Source organism: Acipenser ruthenus, chromosome 30 (genome assembly GCF_902713425.1).
Source record: "Acipenser ruthenus chromosome 30, fAciRut3.2 maternal haplotype, whole genome shotgun sequence".
Taxonomy (NCBI): domain Eukaryota; kingdom Metazoa; phylum Chordata; class Actinopteri; order Acipenseriformes; family Acipenseridae; genus Acipenser; species Acipenser ruthenus.
Genome location: NC_081218.1, coordinates 6670684 through 6696552, shown reverse-complemented (window position 1 = coordinate 6696552; position 25869 = coordinate 6670684). Strand labels below are relative to the sequence as shown.

At 44.8% G+C, this 25869-nt stretch overlaps 1 protein-coding gene across 1 annotated transcript in view; it reads left to right on the top strand.

Moving 5' to 3' along the window:
* LOC117405870 (NACHT, LRR and PYD domains-containing protein 3-like) overlaps nt 1–20497 on the top strand; it is a 70707-nt gene extending 50210 nt beyond the window's left edge. Inside the window, exons 11-14 of the mRNA XM_059004905.1 lie at nt 5582–5758; nt 6912–7079; nt 9010–9103; nt 16133–20497. Coding sequence (XP_058860888.1) covers nt 5582–5758; nt 6912–7079; nt 9010–9103; nt 16133–16696 — 1003 coding nt within the window. The 3' untranslated portion in view covers nt 16697–20497. The remainder of the gene's footprint in view (nt 1–5581; nt 5759–6911; nt 7080–9009; nt 9104–16132) is intronic.
* Nucleotides 20498–25869: the final 5372 nt, after the last annotated feature.

Below are 25869 nucleotides of genomic sequence, written 5' to 3'. Positions count from 1 at the left end.
ATGCTGCCATTGGAAAAAAAAAATGTTATGTGGTAATCTATATTGTTATAATGCTACAACTGTAAACAAATTGTTACTCTGTTATTTAAGTTCTATTGAAATAATATATTTCTGTTTTTAATAATAACAATAAAGAGTGTGTATTTTAAAAAAAAATAGCAAAAATTGTTTTGCAAACTGTCTAAAATGCTTTTTTGAGGGCTAAGAATGAAAAAAAATCTGCAAAAAATAAATGACAATTTTACATGGAAATTGCTGAAATAGATTGGCAGCTGGGTGGTTAAGATGCCCCATCCAGATAAAATTGTGAGACTGCGTGGTCAACAGCAAGTGATTATTGACAAACTGGCTGTTGACCACTCGTATGATAAAACCCGTGCTGAAATGTGATCGAGGGATAAACTAGGTAATTGATAGTCAGTTAATCCCTCGATCACAATATAAAAACAAGCAGCTTGGGCTGAACGCTGTTAGTTTGTTCAGAAGCGGAATGTGAGTTGGAAGTAAAAGAGAAGTGAAAGACAAACAGTAATTGCTTCTCGTGCTGGTTATACACCAGCTCAATACTTGTTTGTTTGGTTCCGTGTCTGTTTGTCTGTTTGTTTTGGCCACTGTACCATTTTGTTTTGCAAAAGTGTTTTCTTTGTTTGAATCTTTTATTTTGTTATTAAACGTGCACATCAGCGCTTCCATATCCCAGTCCTGTGTGTCTCCTTCCTAGTCTGATGTCACCCGCAAGCCATCTTGCCACAGTGTGATAGATTTCAAAATAGACACCCTTCAAACTATCATTAATGCTAACGTCTTTATTTGGTACATATAAATACTCCCTATCGCTGCTCACATCTAATTTAAAACTCTTGCACTCACCTATCGCTGTTGTGACCTTTACTGCTCCCTCCTATCTCCAGACTATAATTTCTCCCTACACCCCCTCTCGCCCCCTCCACTCCTCCACCACCGGGTTTAAAAGGCATGTCGTACGCAGACAGGCTAAAAGAATTGAATCTATTCAGTCTTGAACAAAAAAGACTACACGGTGATCTGATTCAAGCATTCAAAATCCTAAAAGGTATTGACAATATTGACCCAGGGGACTTATTCGACCTGAAAAAAGAAACAAGGACCAGGGGGCACAAATGGAGATTAGATAAAGGGGCATTCAGAACAGAAAATAGGAGGCACTTTTTTACACAGAGAATTGTGAGGGTCTGGAACCAACTCCCCAGTAATGTTGTTGAAGCTGACACCCTGGGATCCTTCAAGAAGCTGCTTGATGAAATTCTGGGATCAATAAGCTACTAACACCCAAACGAGCAAAATGGGCCGAATGGCCTCCTATCGTTTGTAAACTTTCTTATGTTCTTCTTATGTTCTTATCTGTGGATGTTAAGCTAATCTTTTAGGGACACCTCAGCCACTGACTCATTGTGTGACCCTGAGCAAGTCACTTTATGTATTCTGTTTAGAGATACATGTATAAAAATGTGTTATACTATGACCTGAGGGAACTTGCAATATGTTGAAAAATATTGATGTTTGGGCATATTACCAGACATTGTTTCACCTGAGTGATTGCAATGACAATACACGTTTATTCTCAGGGACTCTACTCTTGATTTATTTTCTCAAAATAAATAAATAAAATAATAGTTATTCATTCCATTATTATCAGTAATAAGGAAACAAAAATGTACTTGATACAGTTAGTTTATGAAATAGTATCTGCTTATATCCACTCGTTCTTGAGATTTATAAACATTGTAAAAAACACACACACACACACATATTATTTGTATATATATTTGTATATATATATTGTATATATATATTGTAATGTAGCCTCTCTGTTTTCGGCTGTTATCAACACCAATTACCTTGTTTGGAAACAGCCACATTCTCACATGTTTTTGGCAGGGAGAGGAATTAACCCCGTCCCTGCCAACCACCACCAAAACACAAAAACAAAACTTTTATATTTTGCAAGCCCCCTGTCCTGCTACATCCGTTACATATCCTCCCCCTTGTGTAACACACACCGGCCATTCCAAGGCCACCTCCTCCCTTAAAACACAACCACCCACCCTCAAGACCACAAATTTTAATTTTCGCCCCTTCCTGCGGGCGGGCTTGAGGATAAGTCGGTCTGGCGTCTTCTGGAAGGGACCGCAAACCAACGAGGGGGAACCAGGACAGCTTGACCAGGGCGACTGGAGTGCAGGGCGGCAACAAGGAGCAAGCAGTGACAGGCAGAGGTGTGCGACTGCAGAACCACGCAGCGACGTCTGGAGCTTCAGGGGGAACAAAGTGAGGGAAAGGGGGATTCACGTCATGACGTCTAAGTCCAGGAGGAGCGGAGTAGGGGACCAGGCAAGCAACTGTGCCTGGCAATGCTGCGACCCAGGAGTCAGGACCAGTGGAGGGAGGTGTGGGCACTACGGTAGGGGAACCACGACGTCGGGGCAAGGGACTGCACCAGTCAGCGCCGGAGTTGTTTGTGGGACTGGTGGTTGGGGCTGTGGAGGAAGTAGTTTCTTCACCTCCTTCCCCTTGATTGTTGCTTCTCCCCCAGGCGCTGGAGACAGCGGGGCTTCCCCCTCGGGTGCTGGAGACAGTGGGGCTTCTCCCTCAGGCGCTGGAGACAGCGGGGCTTCCCCCTCAGGTGCCGGAGACAGTGGGGCCTCTCCCTCGGGCGCCGGAGACAGCGGGGCTTCTCCCTCGGGTGCCGGAGACAGCGGGGCTTCTCCCTCGGGTGCCGGAGACAGCGGGGCTTCTCCCTCGGGCGCCGGAGACAGCGGGGCTTCTCCCTCGGGCGCTGGAGACAGCGGGGCTTCTCCCTCGGGCGCTGGAGACAGCGGGACTTCTCCCTCGGGCGCTGGAGACAGCGGGGCTTCTCCCTCGGGCGCTGGAGACAGCGGGGCCTCTCCCTCGGGCGCCGGAGACAGAGGGGCTTCTCCCTCGGGCGCCGGAGACAGCGGGGCTTCTCCCTCGGGCGCCGGAGACAGCGGGGCTTCTCCCTCGGGCGCCGGAGACAGCGGGGCTTCTCCCTCGGGCGCCGGAGACAGCGGGGCTTCTCCCTCGGGCGCCGGAGACAGCGGGGCTTCTCCCTCGGGCGCCGGAGACAGCGGGGCTTCTCCCTCGGGCGCCGGAGACAGCGGGGTTTCTCCCTCGGGCGCCGGAGACAGCGGGGCCTCTCCCTCGGGCGCTGAGACAGAGGGTCTTCTGTTGATCTCACCCATCTCTGGAACATTAGCTGCCGCTCCGTTGGTTCTGGGTCCGGAAGTTCCCGCTCCTGTCTCCATTTTCTGTTCAGTTTCTCCATTGCCCGGATCATCTCTCGCAATTCTTCCATTCTTTATTTATTTATTTATTTATTGTACTGGGTCAATAGGGTGTTTTTACCGCTGCCACCATATGTAACGTAGCCTCTCTGTTATCGGCTTGTTTGCCCTTTAAAAAAATAGACCCAGACACAGAACTGCACAGTGAAGCACTTTCGTGCACTTTTATTACAAAACAAAAATTAACAAACAAAACAAAAACCTAGCTCAAACGTAGAGCACTCACTACACAGATATGCAGGTCCCTGTCTAACGTGCAGGACAGCTAAGCTGTTTACCTGACATATAACTCCAACAAAACACTTTACAAACAGTTTACCTTAGCTTTCGTTAAACACCCAAACATTTCACATACCAGCTCCCTGGTGATCTCCCTTTAATGGAGCTGAATGCTCTCTTTTATAATTTGTGGCTGTTCCCAATCAACACCAATTACCTCGTTTGGGAACAGCCACACTCTCACATGTTTTTGGCAGGGAGAGGAATTAACCCCGTCCCTGCCAACCACCACCAAAACAATTTCCAGGTGCAAGGGTGTTTATTGATTTATTTAACAAATATCCAGAGCCTCATGGAAAACACCTGTAAATAATAATGATGGAGTGATACAGCGGTGTGTATCACTCGGTATTTGTAATCCCCGGGTTTGACCGCAACCAAAAAGTCCAGTTTACTACACCCACACAAAACATAAAAACACAAACACAGATAACAGTGAGTGATATTAGTGCTCGTGGTACAAATACAGTTCTCCATGAACAAAGGGAAGTGCTGGTGTCCGGGTTTGATGCTGGCTGAATAGCGACAGCTCCGGATCGTGTTTAGTAGTCTAAAATAACAAACAGACAGTGTGATGATTTGCCTTCTTGTCACAGGTTTTTATTTTGTTATGCAGGGCCTTTTAAACCTGTTTTACTGTGAAAAAAAATACTTTTAAACAGCGCGTCTAAAATAAACTGCACGTGTGAAAATAAATTGGACCTGACGAGCCCAACACACGCTGAATAAATGGACCACAAAGGGTTAAAAGGCACTGCATATCAACAGGACAGTCAGTACTGCATCTCCAGCCCCGCCCCACCCCTCGTTCGCTGTATTTCTCATATACCTCTTCATAGTCATGCATACCGATCAATCATCTCCGGATCACTCGTTTTATCACCAAACTCCTCAATAATGCGATCCAAGTCGTTATTTTATTACTATAACATCTAAAAAAAGCTCTGCAAATGATATTCTTTGAGCACTGAATGCAGAAGCAGCTATCTTGTTTGTTTGTCTGTGTTATATATGTGGTGCCCCTTTTTTCGGCTCCTATCGGTCTCACTCAGCCATTGAATGGTTTTCTCTGCTTTTTCCGAAGAAAAAACAACTAGAGATCCGTTTTTTACGTCTTTTTGATGATGTCGGACAGGGACCAACATTGGACCGGAAAGGGAAAATAATAATGTCGGACCAGGTCCGACATAGGATCGCAAAGGGGTAATAAACCACAGTGAAAGCATAGGCAAGCATTTAAAGTCCAGCAAGGTAATGTTTAAGCATATTAAAAAACATGGCAAACCAGGTAAACCTGTGGGAAATGCATAGTATAACTATGAGAAAAACATTTGGAAACTTTTTGGAAATTACATTGCAAATACTGTGGTAAACATTTATGATGGTTATATTGTGAGCCATTGTAGAAAAAAGCTAACCCTTGTGTCGTTCTCCTCCAGTTATAAAGTGGCAGTATTTGAATGACAGGAGTAAGTATTGATTCCTGCAGTCTTTTGAAATCAAGTCTGTGTTATTTTTAAGTTGCACATTGATGGCTGGCTCCTCCCCTCTCTCTGATCTTCTAGTCCTAAATTTGAGTTTTTCTCCTCTCCTTCCCTCCTCCTTCTTTCTCTCCCCACCCTCTCTCTCCCCTCTTTCTGTCTATTCTTCCCTCTCTGTATCCCCCTCCTCTCTGCTGCCCTCTGAACTTCTCGTCTCTCCTAATCTTCTTTCGCTCTATCTCTTTCTCTCTCACTCTCTCTCTCTCCCCTTGTTCTCTCTACTCTCCCCATCTCTGTCTCTCCCTCACTGATCTTCTCTCTTATAATCTTCTTTCCCTCTCCCTCTCCCCTTCTATCCCCTCCCTTACTCTCTGAGTTGTTCCCCCTCCATCTTTCTTCCCTCTCATACAGAGTTGTCCCCCCCTCTCCCTCCCTCTCACACTGTGTTGATCTTTTCCTCCTGTCTCCTAATCTCTGCAGGCTGTGGAAATGTGGTCTCACAGCTGGATGTTGTGAGGATCTCGCCTCTGCTCTCCGTACAAACCACACAAACCTGACAGAGCTGGATCTGGACTTCAATGACCAGCTGAGGGATTCAGGAGTGAGACTGCTGTGTGCTGCACTGAGGGATCCAAACTGTAAATTACAGACTCTGAGGTAAGTAAACACTCTGGGTGTTTGCGTGAATATTATATCACTGACAAAGACAGATCACACCGTCTCTCCTTCCTCCCCTCCTCTCTCATCTCCACCCCCTCTACCTTTGTTTAGTCAGTTTAATAGAAAATATTTGTTTAGGTTTATTCTAATAACACTTCACTAAGACCTGGGGCCGTATTCTTGAAAGTTCTTAAAAAAACCCAGTCCTTTTATTGTTTTCCAGCACTTCCTTGTAAAAAAGCCTCAGTCTAAAGGGGTAAATCTCTTGTGTAAATCGCAGTGTGGAGTAGTGGTTAGGGCTCTGGACTCTTGACCGGAGGGTCGTGGGTTCAATCCCTGGTGGGGACACTGCTGCTGTACCCTTGAGCAAGGTACTTTACCTAGATTGCTCCAGTAAAAACCCAACTGTATAAATGGGTAATTGTATGTAAAAAATAATGTGATATCTTGTAACAATTGTAAGTCGCCCTGGATAAGGGCGTCAGCTAAGAAATAAATAAATAATAAAAAAATAACAGAAGAAACCTGATAAAGTTTTTAAGACGATATTGATGATCTTCCTAAGATCCTTAAGTGCAATTCTCCACACATGTTCTTACAGGCTTCTTCAGTTTCTTCTTAAGGACTTCTTTAACGTCATCTTAAGAAAAGAAAAAAAGTTATTGAAGTTTAGTTATAAGGCATAGTCAACTGGTGAATGCTGTTTAAAATATATTTATTGTGATTTTCAAACAGTATTAAGAATAGGTTATTATTATTATTATTATTATTATTATTATTATTAATAATAATAATAATAATAATAATAATAATAATAAGTGCTTAGTGGCTCCATCTAACCCCTTTGTCTCTCCCTCTCCCTCCTCTCTCTCCCTCTGCTCCTCTCTCTCCCTCCTTTCTCTGTCTCCCCCTCCTTTCACCCTCACTGGCCGTTCTGTCACACTTTCTTTTTCACCACCTCTCCCTACTCTGTCTGTCTCTGTCTCTGTCTCTGTCTCTCTCTCTCTCTCTCTCTCTCTCTCTCTCTTTCTTTCTCTCTCTCTCTGTCTCTCTCAGTGACTTTCTTTGTTAATTAAATGTTCAGTTGTTTTAAGTTGTTTTAGAAAGGCTGCATGGTTCTCAGAGCATGTATATAACATCTCCCTTCTAGTCTGATGAACTCTGGTCTCACAGACGGCTGTGCTGAGGATCTCTGCTCTGCCCTCGGTGGAAACTGCTCCCTGACTGAACTAGACCTGCACTGGAACTCCTTCACAGACAGCTCTGTTCCCAGCCTCACCCGCCTCATACAAACCTGCAGCAGTCTGAAGAAGATTGAGTGAGTATCTGTGTTGCTGTGTGAGACTGAGAGCTCTGCACTGAGAGACACTGAAGCTGTGTTACTGTTACCTACAGCAACAGGGACCTAAGAGGGAACTATAACCCATCATTCAAAAACAATTAACATTGGTTTATTGTAGTGTGAATCAAAGCCAATCAGATGCCTGTATATAAATATATTGTAGCTTTGACAAATGAGTTAAAACAGGGAGCTCTACCACAGGCAGGAAGGGGGGGGAGAGAGTGAGAGAGGCACTCTGAGTGAGGAGGGAGACATGGAGACTGGGAGGCAGAGAGAAAAGGGAAGAGACAGGGAGGGAGACAGACAGTTAGCGCTCCAGTTTGCATTTCGAACTGAGTGGACAGGAATGTCTCTGCTAGCATCCTCAATGCATTGTGTTTGTCAGGGAGACAGACAGACAGACACACTGCTCGCTCTGCAGATTGCATTTCAAACTGCAGTCTGAGTGGAAAGGGAAGGCTCTGCAGCACGCTCAATGCATTGTGTTTGTGTGCTGTAGAGTCAGGATCCTGATCAGCACCTCTCCTTGCCTGATACACACAGCTCGCTCTCTGCTCAGCTTTCTCATTCAGCTTGCTGTAGTCTGTCAAATCACAGCTGCATGCAAAATGCATTTCTGACTCTTACAAACACCCACCCCCAATCTAGCACAATGTCTGCTTATTAAACACTGTCATTTCAACAAAGCTAGGTGCAGATTCATGGGCTTTGGCTGAAACAAGAGATAGAGGATTGAACTGAAAACCAAGACTGGTAAACTGCTTTGAACCCATTGGAATGTGAGGCAGTGTCTGAGCGATATGTTTGTAACCCTCTGTGTCTCTATGTGTCTCTCAGGCTGTGACTGAGATATGTGTTTGTAACCCTCTGTGTCTCTCAGACTGTGACTGAGCGATATGTTTGTAACCCTCTGTGTCTCTATGTGTCTCTCAGGCTGTGACTGAGATATGTGTTTGTAACCCTCTGTGTCTCTCAGACTGTGACTGAGCGATATGTTTGTAACCCTCTGTGTCTCTATGTGTCTCTCAGGCTGTGACTGAGATATGTGTTTGTAACCCTCTGTGTCTCTCAGACTGTGACTGAGATATGTGTTTGTAACCCTCTGTGTCTCTCAGACTGTGACTGAGCGATATGTTTGTAACCCTCTGTGTCTCTATGGGTCTCTCAGGCTGTGACTGAGTGACGTGTCTGTATCCCTCTGTGTCTCTCAGGCTGTGACTGAGCGGTGTGTTTGTAACCCTCTATGTTTCTCTGTGTGTCTCAGGATGTGACTGAGATATATGTTTGTATCCCTCTTTGTCTCTCAGGCTGTGACTGAGATATGTGTTTGTAACCCTCTTTGTCTCTCAGGCTGTGACTGAGATATGTGTTTGTAACCTTCTGTGTCTCTCAGACTGTGACTGAGTGATATGTTTGTAACCCTCTGTGTCTCTATGGGTCTCTCAGGCTGTGACTGAGTGACGTGTCTGTATCCCTCTTTGTCTCTCAGGCTGTGACTGAGATATGTGTTTGTAACCTTCTCTGTCAATCTGTGTCTCTCAGGCTGTGACTGAGCAATGTGTTTGTAATCCTCTGTGTCATTCTGGCCCTGAATATCAAAAGTGTCTTGAGAGTATAACAGGATATAATAGGATATCATATAAACAACCGGTGGCAAAGAATAACAAGGCTGTGAGTGATACTGGCAGTGTATGAACTAAATCTCCTTTAACTTTGTCACATAAATACAATATCCTGGCCATTTTTGATTTTTGCTCCGAACATGAAAAATCAGTCAGAAAGTTAAAACACTGCCACAGAAGCCCTCCCTGATGGTCGGAAAAGCTTTGATATTCAGGGACAATGTGTCTCTCAGGCTACGACTGAGCGCTGTGTTTGTAACCCTCTTTGTGTCTCTGTGCCTCAGGCTGTGGGGTAATCAGTTCAGTAAGGAGGGGAAGAGGAAACTGAAATCCCTGCATGAGGAGCTGAAGAGATCGGGGTGTAACGTGACTGGGAAGGTATGACTTCATTAGGTGTTCTGATCTCCACACTGGTATCTCTTCTAGTGTCTGTCTGTCTGTCTGTATGTCTGTATGTCTGTGCTGGTATGACATCATTATGTGTTCTGATCTCCACACTGGTATCTCTTCTAGTGTCTGTCTATCTGTCTGCATGTCTGCATGTCTGTATGTCTGTATGTCTGTGCTGGTATGACATCATTATGTGTTCTGATCTCCACACTGGTATCTCTTCTAGTGTCTGTCTATCTGTCTATCTGTCTGCATGTCTGTATGTCTGTATGTCTGTGCTGGTATGACATCATTATGTGTTCTGATCTCCACACTGGTATCTCTTCTAGTGTCTGTCTATCTGTCTATCTGTATGTATGTCTGTATGTCTGTGCTGGTATGACATCATGTGGCAAAGTGCCCCGCCCCTGTGTGCATTTGTGTGTTCTGTGTTGCATATATGCGTGCGTATGTTAATGTTGGTGTATAGATTGGTACACGGGATATAAACGGGTCTGTGTTTCACGTGTGTTTAAATTGTATATTTGTATTTAGGCACGGGATTGCACATCACGCACGTGCATTTAAAATATAATATGTGAACACGGGGTTTCACGTAATGAATTCACGTGCTGGGATTCAAGTGAGTAATTAATTAGTAATTGAATCCCAGCACAACAGTATATATAGATGCACGTTTCTGTCACTCGGGGTTGGTGTTCGGTGAGTGGAGAACGGGAGAGAGAGAAGGAGAAAATAAAACAAAGTAAGAACGTAAATTAGAAGTGTTTTCACTCACCGTGTTTGTTCGTCTGTCTGTTTAAGTGTAGTACGTTTTGTTTGTCTTTTTGTTTTGGCTCGAGTGCCGTGTCCCGTGTTTTTATTGTGTTCAAACCTTTTATTTTCTGTTTATTAAATGCTGAGCGCAATCACGCGCTCAGCTTTACCAAAACCCCATCTCTCTGTTTATTTATTTCCTGATTCTGGTCTGACGCCACCCACTCTGGCCGTCTTTGTGACACGTGGTGTCTTCGTGGGATAACCGCGCCTCCAAGCGTCAGACCAGGAGGGGTCTGGATTACAAAAAAAAAAAAAAAAAAAAAGTAAGAGCAGGAAGAGGGATGGGGAGAAAGAGCTGCAGGAAGCAGCAGAAGCAGCGGTCACCCCAACCAGCAGTAGCCACCCCACTGCCACCGGGTTCCCCACCGTCCCGAGAAATATGGGACTGGTTGGTGCACCCCGAGGGGAAAATGGAAGGCTGGAGAGACGGCTGCCGGGACCTGGAGGACCTCCTCGGGGGCCTCGAGGACCAAGGCTGGTGCATGGCCTGTGGGGTCCAAGGACACACGGTGGCGATCTGCCCCTTCCAAGGTGAGGAGGAGGAGGAACAGCAGCCCGGGTGTTACTGCTGTGCTGAGCCTGGGCATTCCCGCACCAACTGCCCCTGGTACCCCCTCGGACAGCTACCCCAACGATGCCCCATCTGAGGAGGTGAGCACTTCGTGGCCCACTGCCCTGTCCATCAGGAGAGGGAGGAGCAGGGGTCGCCTCAGTCTCCACCACCAGCAGGGGGAGGTAGACTGCTGCTCCCACCGCCCCAACCACAACTGCAACAGCGGCCAGAGGAGCCAGAGAACCTGTTCCCCTGGTGCACCTGGTGCGGAGAGGTGGATCACCGCTGGAGGGACTGCTCCGAGGTGCCACCGAGCTGGTGCGGGCGATGTGAGGAAGGGGGACATGACTGGTCAGGATGCCCCTATGCCAGCTCGCCAGTGCCCAAGCGGAAGGAGCCTGAACATCCTACGCCTGAGTGGGAGGAGCCCGAACGTCCTACGCCTGAGTGGGAGGAGCCCGAACGTCCTACGCCTGAGTGGGAGGAGCCCGAACGTCCTACGCCTGAGTGGGGGGAGCCCGAACGTCCACAGCCCAAGAGGGGGGAGTCGGTGCGTCCACAGCCCAAAAGGGAGGAGTCGGTGCGTCCACAGCCCAAAAGGGAGGAGTCGGTGCGTCCACAGCCCAAAGGGAGGCAAGTCGGGGCTTCCACAGCTCTGGGACCCAAGCCACCAGCAGAGGGAAAATGCCTGCTGGTTCAGCCCCAAGAGCCGGAAGGGGAGGGGTTACAGGCCCAACCCCCTGGAAATTTTTGGGGGGGAGAGGGGCAGGAGGCTGGTGTCCCCCAGCAGCCTCTATTCATGCTGCTGAAGGCAGCACGGCGTGCACCAGCCCAGCCGCCACAGTGGAGGGAGCCAGCGCCGCCAGGAGCAGAGGAGCTGCCTCTGCCTCCGCCACCTCCACCGCTTCCTCCACTAGGAGCAGAGGAGCAGGAGCTGCCTCTGCCTCCACCACCACCAGGAGCAGAGGAGCAGGAGCTGCCACTGCCTCCACCACCGCCAGGAGCAGAGGAGCAGGAGCTGCCTCTGCCTCCACCACTTCCAGGAGCAGAGGAGCAGGAGCTGCCTCTGCCTCCACCACCGCCAGGAGCAGAGGAGCAGGAGCTGCCTCTGCCTCCACCACTTCCAGGAGCAGAGGAGCAGGAGCTGCCTCTGCCTCCACCACCTCCAGGAGCAGAGGAGCAGGAGCTGCCTCTGCCTCCACCACCGCCAGGAGCAGAGGAGCTGGAGCTGCCTCTGCCTCCGCCACCGCCCGGAGCAGAGGAGCAGGAGCTGCCTCTGCTGCCCGTACCTCCGCAGGGAGTACGGTGGCCGGAGCCCCAGAAAGGGGAGCTGCCGGCCACGAAGAAGGGGGAGGAGGTCTGGAGACCACTTTCCCCAGCAGCAGTTTCGCTGCAGGAGTTCTTGTGGCCGGAGCCTCACAGGAGGGAGCTGCCGGCTACGAAGAAGGGGGAGGTCGGGGGACCACCTGCCCCCGCAGCTTTTTCGCTGCAGGACGGGTCCAGCATGCTGTCAGCCGTGCCACTACCGGCAGGGGAGCTGACAGCATTTCCAGCCATGGGCCCACTGAAGCCTCCCTTCCCAGCCCGAGACTTTGTCCTGGACTGCTGGGTTTTTAAGGGGGGAGGTGGCCGTTGAGGCCATGTGTGCTGCGCACAAGGGGGGGTATATGTGGCAAAGTGCCCCGCCCCTGTGTGCATTTGTGTGTTCTGTGTTGCATATATGCGTGCGTATGTTAATGTTGGTGTATAGATTGGTACACGGGATATAAACGGGTCTGTGTTTCACGTGTGTTTAAATTGTATATTTGTATTTAGGCACGGGATTGCACATCACGCACGTGCATTTAAAATATAATATGTGAACACGGGGTTTCACGTAATGAATTCACGTGCTGGGATTCAAGTGAGTAATTAATTAGTAATTGAATCCCAGCACAACAGTATATATAGATGCACGTTTCTGTCACTCGGGGTTGGTGTTCGGTGAGTGGAGAACGGGAGAGAGAGAAGGAGAAAATAAAACAAAGTAAGAACGTAAATTAGAAGTGTTTTCACTCACCGTGTTTGTTCGTCTGTCTGTTTAAGTGTAGTACGTTTTGTTTGTCTTTTTGTTTTGGCTCGAGTGCCGTGTCCCGTGTTTTTATTGTGTTCAAACCTTTTATTTTCTGTTTATTAAATGCTGAGCGCAATCACACGCTCAGCTTTACCAAAACCCCATCTCTCTGTTTATTTATTTCCTGATTCTGGTCTGACGCCACCCACTCTGGCCGTCTTTGTGACACATCATTATGTGTTCTGATCTCCACACTGGTATCGATCATGCTGATGTGTATTTAAAAAGGTTAGACCGACTCACAATGATAACTACTGTACAGTACTGTACTGCAACTCAACACTGTTTTATCAGCTCAGCTGAAATTCATTTTGGAAAGATCATGTTTCCATTTCAAAGAGTTGAGATTGTAATGGAAATTCAATCGTTTCCTCGAATAGACTTATTAGAAACTGACAGGAGGCAGTATGAGTAAAACAAAATAGATTACCTTTATTGATTGCAATCAGGAGCGTTCAACCATGCATCACAGAGTCTGTTAGCAGTCAGTTAGAATCGCACACCCACCCTTAATTTGGTGCGGGTTATATAGTTTTAGCACCCCCAACCCAGCCGAGAGAAGATCCGCCTCTTCTTCCGTCTGCTCTTCTGTGGTTACCCACAGAAGTTTGTTTACCCCACATTTGATTGGCTGGGGCAGTTGCTCCACTTTTAGTTGAGGCCTGATTGGTTGTTACCGGGCAGACTTTCTGGAACCTTCTCCGGCTGTGAGTGTGGCGTGGTGCCAAAAGACACTTTGTAACATCCTTATTATAAAAGTATATAAAATATATAAAATAAAATAAAGAGATAAAACATGCACAAACTGTTTTTTTCTATCTCACTTCAGTTCCCAGTGTCCTAGAGATACCGGGCAGGGCTAGTTCTTACCCTCATTGTTCCATCTATAAGCTCTTTGTAGTGTTAATGCTGTGTCTGGCTTTATTGAGTTATTTAATGCCATTTAGGCAATACCTTATAAGAAAATAATCCACTACAAGATTCAGTTTAATTACCTGTCAGTTATACACAAATACACATTCTCTGTGAGTGCTCTACACTCAGCTGTCTCCTTGGCAACAGCTGCAGGTATCGCCCTGACAGGAGACTGGAGAGAGCAGAGGCTGTGTGGATTTCTATTACTTTGACTCTCTTTTAATGTCAGGATCATCCAGAATGATTATCTTGGTAACCGCTAGCTAGTACTGGCATGGAAAGAACACTTGCCTGGTTTGACTTGAAAGCAGAGCAGCAGAAATTAATATCATCCAGCAGCTCCTATAACCTCCAAGCATTAGTTTCATGTTGTACTATCCCCTATTTGATATTTGAAACATGTCCTGCATACTTCAAAAACAGCACATGTGTTAAGATAAAGTGTACTGCCATGCACTCACTCAGATAAAAACAAACCATAAAGAAAAGCCCCCTTCTACCACATCTATTAACAATAGTTAGCACCAACAAAGCCTTGTGGTTGTTTAAGGGTTCCTCTGTGCATGCAGTTTGGATGCTCCTGCAGTGGCACGCATGTCTGTCAATCAGCTAATCAAACAAGGAGTCTCAGACGGGGTTTGGCGGGCCCGGAATCCCTGATTTGACATGGGGGGGGGGGGGGGGGGGCGTGCCATGGGGAGCCTATGACCATTGAAAAAGAGGCTGCATAATCCCATGAATCCACAGTCCAGCTAATTCAAAGTGATTTTTACCTTCTCTGCAACTGGGCAAACTTCTGGCAAATGCCCTAGTTAGACCCCATCTAGAATACTGTTTGCAGTTTTGGTCGCCTCACTACAAAAAAGACATCATTGCACTCGAAGGTACAGAGAAAGACAACTAGGCTGATCCCATGACTTAGACATGAGCTACAAGGACAGGTTAAAATAATGAAATCTCTGCAGCCTAGAAAAAATAGAAGGGAAAGAGGGGACTGATTGAAGTCTATAAAATCATAAATGGTCTAGGTCTGAGGTTTTCAAACTGGGGGTCGCGACCCCCCAGGTGGCCGCGAGGTTATTACATGGGGGTCGCCAGTACATGCACGAAACAGAGCGCAGCTGCTATGAAAATATATAAATCTAGTGTTTTAACAAATTACATCACACAGTCCTTTCGACGCAATGTAGTGTATTTACTTAAACGTAAAGTCGCCCTGGATAAGGGCGTCTGCTAAGAAATAAATAATAATAATAATAAATTTACTTAAACGCGCTGGCGCTAGTTTGTTGTCTTGAGACAGAAGGCAGGACTGAGACAACAATAGAGGGCTTGATTGTTCAGAAGCTGAAGAGCTGCATTAAACTGCAGACCAATCAGAGCTCTGAAATGCCGAAAGCGTTAAACCCATAAAACTAAACAAAAGAAAAAAAAAACACAATTCCAACCATCAAATAAATCAGTGGGTATCAGGTAGAAAATATCCCCTTCTACAGGAGTCTGTGTGGTCGAGTGGTTAAAGAAACGGGCTTGTAACCTGAAGATCCCCTGTTCAAATCCCACCTCAACCACTGACTCATTGTGTGACCCTGAGCAAGTCACTTCACCTCCTTGTGCTCTTCTCTTTCGGGTGAGATGTAATTGTAAGTGACTCTGCAGCTGATGTATAGTTCACACACCCTAGTCTCTGTAAGTCGCCTTGGATAAAGGCGTCTGCTAAATAAACAAATAATAAAAATAATAATAATTTACTAGAGAGGATGTGCCACTCTCCTTGTTTGGTCTCACCAAGTCCAATGCCGAGCTTTTGACGTCTAGGCCCCTCCTCAAAAAACCTACCCTCGACCCCACCTCCCTCCAGAGCTACCGTCCTGTCTCCCTCCTACCCTTCCTCTCCAAAACCCTCGAGCGGACTGTACACCGCCAGCTCTCTGCTTTCCTGTCCAACCACTCTCTGCTTGACCCTCTCCAATCTGGCTTCCGCTCTGCTCACTCCACTGAAACCGCCCTTCTCTCTGTCACCAACTCACTTAAGTGTGCCCGAGCTGCCTCTCTCTCCTCTGTCCTAATTCTCCTCGACCTCTCTGCTGCCTTTGACACTGTTGATCACTCTATTCTACTATCATCTCTTGCTGACCTGGGGATCTCTGGCACTGCTCTGGCCTGGTTCTCCTCCTACCTCTCCAACCGCACTTACCAGGTAACCTGGCGTGGAGCAACCTCCACACCTCACCCTCTCTTGACTGGAGTCCCCCAAGGGTCAGTCTTGGGTCCTCTCCTGTTCTCTCTCTACACCCGCTCCCTGGGCCCCCTCATCGCATCCTATGGTTTCTCATACCATTTCTATGCTGATGATGCTCAGATTTTCCTCTCCTTCCCCACCTCTGACTCCACCATCTCCTCCCGTATCTCTACCTGTCTGTCTGCTATTTCCTCCTGGATGCACTCGCATCACCTCAAACTCAACCTCTCTAAATCTGACCTCCTTTTCTTTCCCTCCTCCTCCCCCTCCTCTGATCTCTCTATCTCTGTTCCTCTGGAATCTACCACACTCTCTCCCTCTTCCTCAGCTAAAAACCTTGGAGTCACCCTGGACCCCTGCCTCTCTTATTCCCAGCACATCTCCACTCTGGCACGCACTTGCAGATTCTTCCTGAGCAACATCCGAAGAATCCGACCCTTCCTCACCAACTATGCTACCCAGCTCCTGGTCCAGGCCCTGGTACTCTCCCGCCTAGACTACTGCAACTCCCTCCTGGCTGGCCTTCCTGCGTCCGCCACCTGTCCGCTCCAGCTCATCCAGAACTCTGCTGCTCGCCTGGTGTTCTCTCTACCTCGCTTCGCCCACGCTACTCCACTACTCCGCTCGCTCCACTGGCTCCCGATCACCGCTCGCATCCAGTTCAAGACTCTTGTACTAGCCTACAGATGCCTTGATCAGACTGCACCCAGCTACCTCCAGACCCTCATCTCTCCCTACACCCCCACTCGACCTCTCCGCTCCGCCTGCACTAGAAGACTGGCTCTACCTTCGCTACGCTCCCCTGCCTCCCGAGCCCGCTCCTTCTCCACCCTTGCTCCGCAGTGGTGGAACGACCTTCCTACAGATGTCAGGACTGCCCAGTCCCTGACCACATTCCGGCGCCTCCTTAAGACTCACCTCTTCAAACAGCACCTGTAGAACTCCTCTGTTGTATCCTGGGACACTATCACCCTTCATTTAAATATGCTTTATTTTGCTCTTATCTGCCCCCTATTTTACTGCATTTAATCCTGTACCTCAGAATATTGTAATCTCCCAAGTGTTTAATCTGTAGTATTTTGTACTTAATCATATCCTGATGTAACTATCACTACTTAATCATATCCTGATGTAACTTTCACTATTATCTGCTGTATTATTGAATTGTGGTTTGTCACACTTGAGAATTATTGTATTTCTTGTTCTTATTGTATGACTTATATTGTAACACTTGAATGTATTTGTATTTGCTTGCGATTGTAAGTCGCCCTGGATAAGGGCGTCTGCTAAGAAATAAATAATAATAATAATAATAATAGGCTCAAGCAGTGGAACTTGTTGGATGAAAGTGTGCAAGTCGCAGATCAGAGGAAGCATCACCAACCTTTTTCCAGCTTCTTCACCCGTCAAGATGGGCTCTGCTTCTGCCACAATGTGACCAGTCTGTTCGAGGCAATCGGAATCGCCTGTAACCAGAATGAGTGGCGCCTCTTCATTGACAGCTCATCCAGGAGCCTCAAAGCCGTGCTGCTCCATAATGGTAACAAGTACCCATCTCTTCCCCTGGCTCACTCGGTGCACCTCAAAGAGGATTACAACAGCATCAAGACCTTGCTGGACGCCTTGAAGTATGATGAGTACGGCTGGGAGGTCATATGAGACTTCAAAATGGTGGCATTCCTGATGGGTCTCCAAGGCGGTTTTAGTATAAATACATGTTAATTTGGATTCATATGTTGTTTTTTTCTGATTTTATGTGAACGAAAAGACACAATTTGCTCGTTTTCTCACTGGAAATAGGTACATTTCAAAATATCACTGTCCTGGTCACAAAAACAAAGTTTGTGGGGAATAATAGCCATTTTCTATACTTTTGAGGCATAAGCAATTAGGAAATAACACTTACTACCCAGGAACAAAAATTGTGTTACATAGTGTTATTTTGTGTGTTATTTCTAAGCCAAAGATACACAGTCATTAACACTAGAAAACGCAAACCTGAAGGAAGACTTTGGAGGAGTTACTTTGCATAAAAATAATACAATTTATCTTGTTAAGCCCGGGTAACGAGCGCAAAAGGCCAGTTCTCGAGATTGCTGGATCACGTTTAAAAGAGCTGTATCTTTTACTTAGAGAGAATTTCCAGAGAAGCAGGATCTTTACAACACGGTGGCTGTTGTGTTCATGATTGGCTTTGGGAATTCAAACTTTATCCATACCCTGGCTGAGGAGAATGGTTATCCTGTAAATTGAAGCCTAACCCAAATGAAAGTGTGCCTTTCTGATTCCTCATTTTGGATTATAAAATATTATTGTGAAACCTCCATCTGTGAAAATAAAACTTGCATTTTCATCTACTCTTCGTGTGGACTGGTGTCACTTAACAAAGAACGCGTGCATGCTTTTGGAATACAAAACAACAGAGTTTGTTACAGTATCTTCACATCAGAGCACACAGTCCTCCTCATAGAGAAGTGCGGTATACTGCGTGCAGCCAACAGAGTTTGTATCTTCACATCAGAGCACACAGTCCTCCTCGAGCACTGACACCAGCAGTATCATACCTGATAGCTCTAACCAAGGCAGTCAAGACTATAAAGTTACTAACATATACGATTGTTTCTAAACTGTTTCCTAAACCCCACAGTAACTAATGGTTGGTAAGTATAAAGAAATGACCCTTGCTCCCCCAGCAGCGACTGTCTTTGTTCTCAGTTCTGGAGACTCCTGAGTCTCTCCCACCTGCAGCATTGAACACCTGGGCAGGTTAACTGGGGATTGACTGGCAGGGACAATACTCCTAGTAGGACAAACTGGTTTATAAACAATATGTAAGAGTAAATTAGACCTGTTATAAATGTATTGTGTAGCCATGCTACAGTCAGTAATTGTATTTGTAATAATAATAAGCGCTGGCATGTACTAGATTCAGAGTTTCTCATCAGTGCTTACCATGGGTATTGTTTTAAGATCACACCATGGAGAAATCGGCAAGTGGCTTCTGATTTATTTATTTATTTTATTTTTATTTATTTATTGTATTATATAGCGCTTTTTATACAAAAGTATCGCAAAGCACTATACAGTACATCGCAGAAAAAAATACGGGGTCAGTAACTCATGCAAATAACTAAGTGCTAATTCATTCAGGGTCTTGTAAGTTAACAGCAACATCTTAAAATCAATTCTATACTGCACATGGATCCAGTGTAAAAATAGGGGTAATATGTTCAGTTCTCCTGGTTTTAGTCAGAATTCTAGCGGCGGTATTCTGAACAAGCTGCAAGCGGGATACTACATGTTTTGGGACAACAGAAAAATGCAGTACAATAATCAATTCTAGATGATACAGAGGCATGCATTAGTCTCTCGGCATCAGATACGGAAATAATTGGTCTAAGTTTGGCTGTATTTCTCAAATGGTAAAAAGATACTTTAGTAACTTCCTTAATATGAATCTGTGGCGGAGTGTCCCGCCCCTATATATATATATATTTGTATTATTATTTGTATTGTTTGCAGCGAGGAAAAGCGCAGCATATTTGTTATTGTTTTTAGATTTTAAAAACCTTGCGAGGATGCATGACTGATCAGCTAGTGATTGTTTAACTAGCTGACAGTCACGCATCCTTACTAAACTCGTGCAGACTGTGGTCGAGGGGTAATAAAATAATTAACAGCTAGTTAATCCCAGAATATAAAAGCCTCCAGCTGTCCACGCTAAAGCGGAGAGTGTACAGAGGAGAGTACGGGAGAGCGAGCAAGGAGAGCGAAAAACAACTGTCAAAAACAACTGCTATATTTAAATATACTTGTTTCTGTTTATTTGTTTGGCCAACGTGCCCTTTTGTTTTGTGGTGTTTTGTGTTTGTTTAAATCTTTTTGTTTGTTTGTTCGTTTAATAAAATAGCTGAGCGCCGTAGCGTTCAGTTCCACCACTGCCATTCCATCCATTGTTTGGTTTCTGTTACTTCCTGGTCCGTGACGTCACCACTCACACGCCACTCAACAGCACTCGCTCACAGAATCTCAAATGATCGATCAGGATCAAAGATTTCTAGTTTAAGTTTTGATGAGAGACTGCAAGGGTCGAGCTCATGTAATTCCACATTTCCTTTTAGTTGGTTCTGTGATCCCACTAGCATAACCTCTGTTTTATCGGAATTCAACATTAGAAAATTCTGTGACATTCAGTGCTTGATGTCTGTAAGGTAAGAAGCTAATAACACCCAAGCAGAAGAAATTCCTGGCTTTAGGGACAAATATAGCTGCGTATCATCAGCATAGCAATGGAAGTCCACGGTAGCATATATAATGAAAACAACAAGGGGCCTAGAATGAAGCCCTGTGGAACACCACAGACAACTTCCGATAATGCCGATTTTACCTCTTAATAGAGATAAACTGAAACCTATCAGAAAGATAATATTTGAACCAGGATAGGACAAGGCCAGACAGTCCCATTGTGCTTTCAAGACTTTCAGTAGGATGGAATGGTCTACAGCAGTGGTTCCCAAACTTTTAAGATCACACCAAGGAGAAATGGGCAAGTGGCTTCAGATTTAGACCAGGTACTTTGAAATATTAGGACAAAAAGTATTGATTTCATATTAGACTGTAGCTACATGGTTTTTAAAGTTCTTTTTTTTTAATCTGGGTATTTCTATTTCAACAGCAAGCTAAAGATAGAGCTGCTCACAGCTGCTTTCCACTTGTCTTAAAGGGACAGCGCAGCTAACAGCTCTGAGAGAGCCGATCCCTCAGGAGAGCTGGAATATTTCCCATGTGATGGATAGTGGCTCCTTCAGGGAAGCGTTATTGAAATGAACTGCTGATGCGTTTATAAAAATCTCTGCTTCTCTCTCACAGGTGGATGTGTATCCAGTCCACTGAGGAGGATAGGAGGAGCTGGAGTCTCTGGAGGAGGATCCCTTCATCAAAGTGTTCCTGAGACATCTCTCTATAGAAATCCATATAAGACAAGTTATATATGTAATCATATAAGAGTTTTTATAGCAATGTATACTGTTTATATTCGCTTGGCATCAGGGGTGAAATTATTATTATTATTAGTTTATTTAGCAGACGCCTTTATCCAAGGCGACTTACAGAGACTAGGGTGTGTGAACTATGCATCAGCTGCAGAGTCACTTACAACTACGTCTCACCCGAAAGACGGAGCACAAGGAGGTGATGTGATTTGCTCAGGGTCACACAATGAGTCGGTGGCTGTGGTGGGATTTGAACCGGGGACCTCCTGGTTACAAGCCCTTTTCTTTAACCACTGGACCACACAGCCACCACTCAGCCTATTCCTGAGAACATCCAAGACAGGCCACCTCCACCAAGGTCAATTTATCCAAATATCAAAGATAGACTCCCCTCTCTGCACTTACTCTTCTAAGTTCATATCCATTAAAAAACCTTTCAGTTCCTTAGACCCCTCTTCATTGATTGTTCCAAAAGCATCATTACTAGACACTAGTTCTCTTCCCACCTCTCCGCTCTTGTCACCAGAGCAGGTCTTTCTCCCCAATTCTACACCACACACTCCTTCAGGATCGGCGCAGCCTCTTCAGCAGCCATCACCTGATGAAGACCATGGGGCCTTGGTCTTCTTCAGCAGTCAACTCCTACGTCCGATTGTTGCCATCCAATATTAAAGCAGCACACCAGTCTATAGCTATCATGCCTGGAGTGGGGGAGCCCTCTCCGCCAGAACCACCAGAGGTGTTCCCCTAATAAAAAAGGTTATTTTCCTCTCCGCCGAGCAGATGGCCAACACATAGCTTGTTCCACTAATCATCTAATTTAGTTAGTTTGTTTGTCATTGTTCATCTCTTCTTACTTTTTATGTTATACATTGGCACGCAGTCTTCGCTTGTCTTCACAGGTGTGGGTTTAAAGGGGAGCCTGTGGTCCAACTCTCTTTGTCTGTTTTATCACTCACTGCATCACTCCTGCCCCTGTACCCACTTAACCACCTGTTCACAGTCAGTCATTGTTCAATGTATTTTGAGTAGTCAATAACTCAATAAGAACTCAAGAAGTTATTGGGCATTACATAGGTAAGTTATATGGCACCTCATTTGCTTTAGGTCATCAATACAGCTTATCTAATTTTCACAGATCTTTCCATTGATGTGACATGGACAATGATGTGAAAATAAAATATGTTTATAACACGGAATTACTGTAGAAAGTACTATCTTCTCTTGATCAATAAAACAATGGAACAATCTCCTTGTTCAATCTATTTATTGGAATTGTGTATAATAGAATTTACAGTGTTAATACACTGGGCACAGCCTAGTTAAAAACTAATACAAAGAATATTAGTTACATCAGGGGTTTACAATCCTGTCCTGCTGTCTAGCAGTTTTTCTAGCTATATTTAAATCACTAACACTGTCTGATATAGGAAGAATAGTTAAATTAGTTCTATTAAGACAATAATTAGGATATTAAGTATTCAGGTGGAATGAAAACCTGCAGACACTGTGGCTATGTAGTAAAATATATGTGTTGCTTTCGCTATATGCGAGCAAAGTCTTCTGTCTAATAGTCTTTTCGCACTGGCACACCCGAGCCAAGCCGGAATCTCAGTGTTGCTAACTTAGTGATTTTGTCACTAGATCTAGCGAAAAATGTCAAAGCGACTAGAAAGAAATCTAGCGACTTTCACTGCCAACCACAGTGATTTACATAGAAAGACGTCACCAAACTGTTTCATCACAAGCAGCTCAATATACCAGGCTTCTCATGTCATGAACTTCATGGGATTACAGTACAGACCATAGATATCATAATAATGCATTATGGGATATCTATGGTACAGACTTGTACGCACACAGTACAGGCAGGGACACACTTATTTTACTGAATTACAGCGGCCGCCACCTCCCATTAATGTCTAAAGGTTGTAATCTTATAAATCATTTTGAAAATTTTTGAAACAGTATTTTTTAGCAACATTTTTGGTGACTTAAGAATGTTTAAACATCGACATCTAGGGATTTTTTCCTTTTTTCTGTTGAATTTGCCTTCTGCTTTGTGCAGTTGGCAACACTGCAGATTTGTTTTGAGAATGGATCCTGAGGTCACAGTTCTTTTCTTTTTTGTTTTTATTTTTCACCTGTTTCTGAATGCAAATGAAAATTGATGACACACCGAATATGAAAAGAGGAGAAGAAATTTACTGAGAAACTTTCGAAGCTCATGAGAGATGTTCCGAGCCAATACCACATGGCTTGTGAGGCTGATGTGTCATGGCTTGTGAGGCTGATGTGTCATGGCTTGTGAGGCTGATGTGTCATGGCTTGTGAGGCTGATGTGTCATGGCTTGGAGGCTGATGTGTCATGGCTTGTGAGGCTGATGTGTCATGGCTTGTGAGGCTGATGTGTCATGGCTTGGAGGCTGATGTGTCATGGCTTGGAGGCTGATGTGTCATGGCTTGGAGGCTGATGTGTCATGGCTTGGAGGCTGATGTGTCATGGCTTGTGAGGCTGATGTGTCATGGCTTGGAGGCTGATGTGTCATGGCTTGGAGGCTGATGTGTCATGGCTTGGAGGCTGATGTGTCATGGCTTGGAGGCTGATGTGTCATGGCTTGGAGGCTGATGTGTCATGGCTTGGAGGCTGATGTGTCATGGCTTGGAGGCTGATGTGTCATGGCTTGTGAGGCTGATGTGTCATGGCTTGGAGGCTGATGTGTCATGGCTTGGAGGCTGATGTGTCATGGCTTGGAGGCTGATGTGTCATGGCTTGGAGGCTGATGTGTCATGGCTTGGAGGCTGATGTGTCATGGCTTGGAGGCTGATGTGTCATGGCTTGGAGGCTGATGTGTCATGGCTTGTGAGGCTGATGTGTCATGGCTTGTGAGGCTGATGTGTCTTAACAGCAACTGCAAGATTTAAACACAATTAACTAAAGCAAAACGCCTAGCCAGGTAACATGCAAAAGTTCTCTTGAATGTTAAATAGTGATTCCCCTTTAAGAAGGGTGACATCCCATGATCCTTTGTTTTTTAAACAGGTAGAGGGGGAAGGGAATGCAGGTTGTTGTCTCTCCATGTTGTGCTTGGGTGTGTATGAGTGTGCAGGTAGTGCATGGGTTCTGGATGTTGTTTTTGGAAACTAATTGGAAATGAACACTGTCAAACTAACCTGGTTTCCCTGGAGCAAGTTTCTATCTGGCAGCCTCTGTTGCAACAGTACTTTGCTGCCACCTAGTGATAGGAAAAGTGAAGCTTCCTGAACCACTGAACTCTCTGAATGATTTGCTTCATAAAAGATTCATTGGGCCGAATCACTTGAAGCGCTTCGTGCTCCACAGTGACATCTCCTGGCAGATCTGTGTCAATGATTATACTAAGAGTTAAACAGGCCACTATATCCTGGTAGAAGACATTTGAAATAATATCTGTACTGTAGTCAATAGACCCTGTAAAAACATGCTTTTTTACAGTGTTACTTACAAAATAAAGTAATTTAATTTAAAATATCATACAGACATATTAGAAACGTGTCCATGGTTAAATAAAGTAAAAGGAGTTTTCTAAGATGTGTGTCTCTGTGCAGCACCACACTATGTAGTTTATCATTTGCAGCTTTTCACAATTCAGTTGATTTGTTTGCTTCGTTTCAGACACTAAACCAAACCATCTCCATTTGTATCCGAACAGAAGAACAAGGTACTTGTTTGCTTCACATGAAGCAGCGGTCATTTGAATCACCTGAAGCAGTCAATCACTGAATCACGTGAATAATCCGAAGACTCAGTAAACTCATGTGAAAGATTCAAAGCCTCATTGACACAATGAACCTAATAAATGATTTGAAGCCCCAATGAGACACTGAAGCCTGTGAATGATTTGAAGCCTCACAGGCACTAACATTATTGAATCGCCTGAATCCCCTCTCGAAAACTAACAGGCATAGGCATAGCATTGGTTCATTAGTCGTGTCTCTCAGATGGCCAGATTAATACAGATTATTTTTAAGCATACAACAAACTTGAAGTGAACTGAACCACAAGCCAATTAAAGCCTATAAATCATAAAGAAAAAAAAGACATAAAACAGTAAAGTGTTTTTAAAGTGCATAAACACCACCCACACGTAATAAAGGGAAACAGTTAATTTTATTAACATTTCAGTAAAAACATTTAGATTGATATAGAAACAAAAACGTTTCTACGGTACATAAACCATATTATACATGGACTCTTCATGGACGTGTTTTTTTCCAGTCCTATAGGAATTTATACTTTTACATTTATTTTGTTGGTGTATCACAATTAAATAATATGTAATTCATTCCAAACTTCTTTGACAAGGTTTTGAAAATGTTTTATTAACAATTCCTAAAACTTCTGGATTGTACAGTATTTTTTTCAGATTTTTTATCAGGGCTACAGGCAATTGAGAATGAATGGAAAGGGGGTAGAAGGGATTTAGTACAGGAGGTAATGTAGCTAGTGTCAGAATGTGTGTGTTTAGGGTTGGATGTGTTTTTTGTGTGGATTCCAGCACATACAGGAATAGAGAGGAATGAGAGGGCAGATGGGTTAACTAAAATAGCACTGACGAAATTGAATGCGGGTATGGATGTACATTATGGGTTAAATGAGTATTATAAAATAATTGAAAGAATTATAGTGAATGAATGGCAGAATATATGGAATAGGGAAAAAGCGCGTAAATTATATGTCACAAAGTAAGGTCAGTATGCAGAAAGGATGGTATGGATGGAACAGACAGGAGGAGGTAAACTTAATAAGGATGTTTATAGGATATTCAACTTTGAATGAACATTTATATAAAATTGGAGCACATGAGAATGGGTTATGTATGGAATGTGGGGTAAAGGAAACTGTGGAGCATCTGATGGTTGAATGTGCTAGATATAGGGAAATAAGATTAGAGATAGGGGAAGACTTGAGGGCTTGTAATATTCAGAACAATTTATTTAGGGATGGTATAGGGGATGGAAATAGAGTAGATAGGGGCATTGTCAGGTATATAGGGAAATTCATAAGGAAAACAGGGAGATTTAATAATTCATAAAATGCAAGTGTTGGGCTCATAATAACTGAAAGGGAAAAAAATAAAA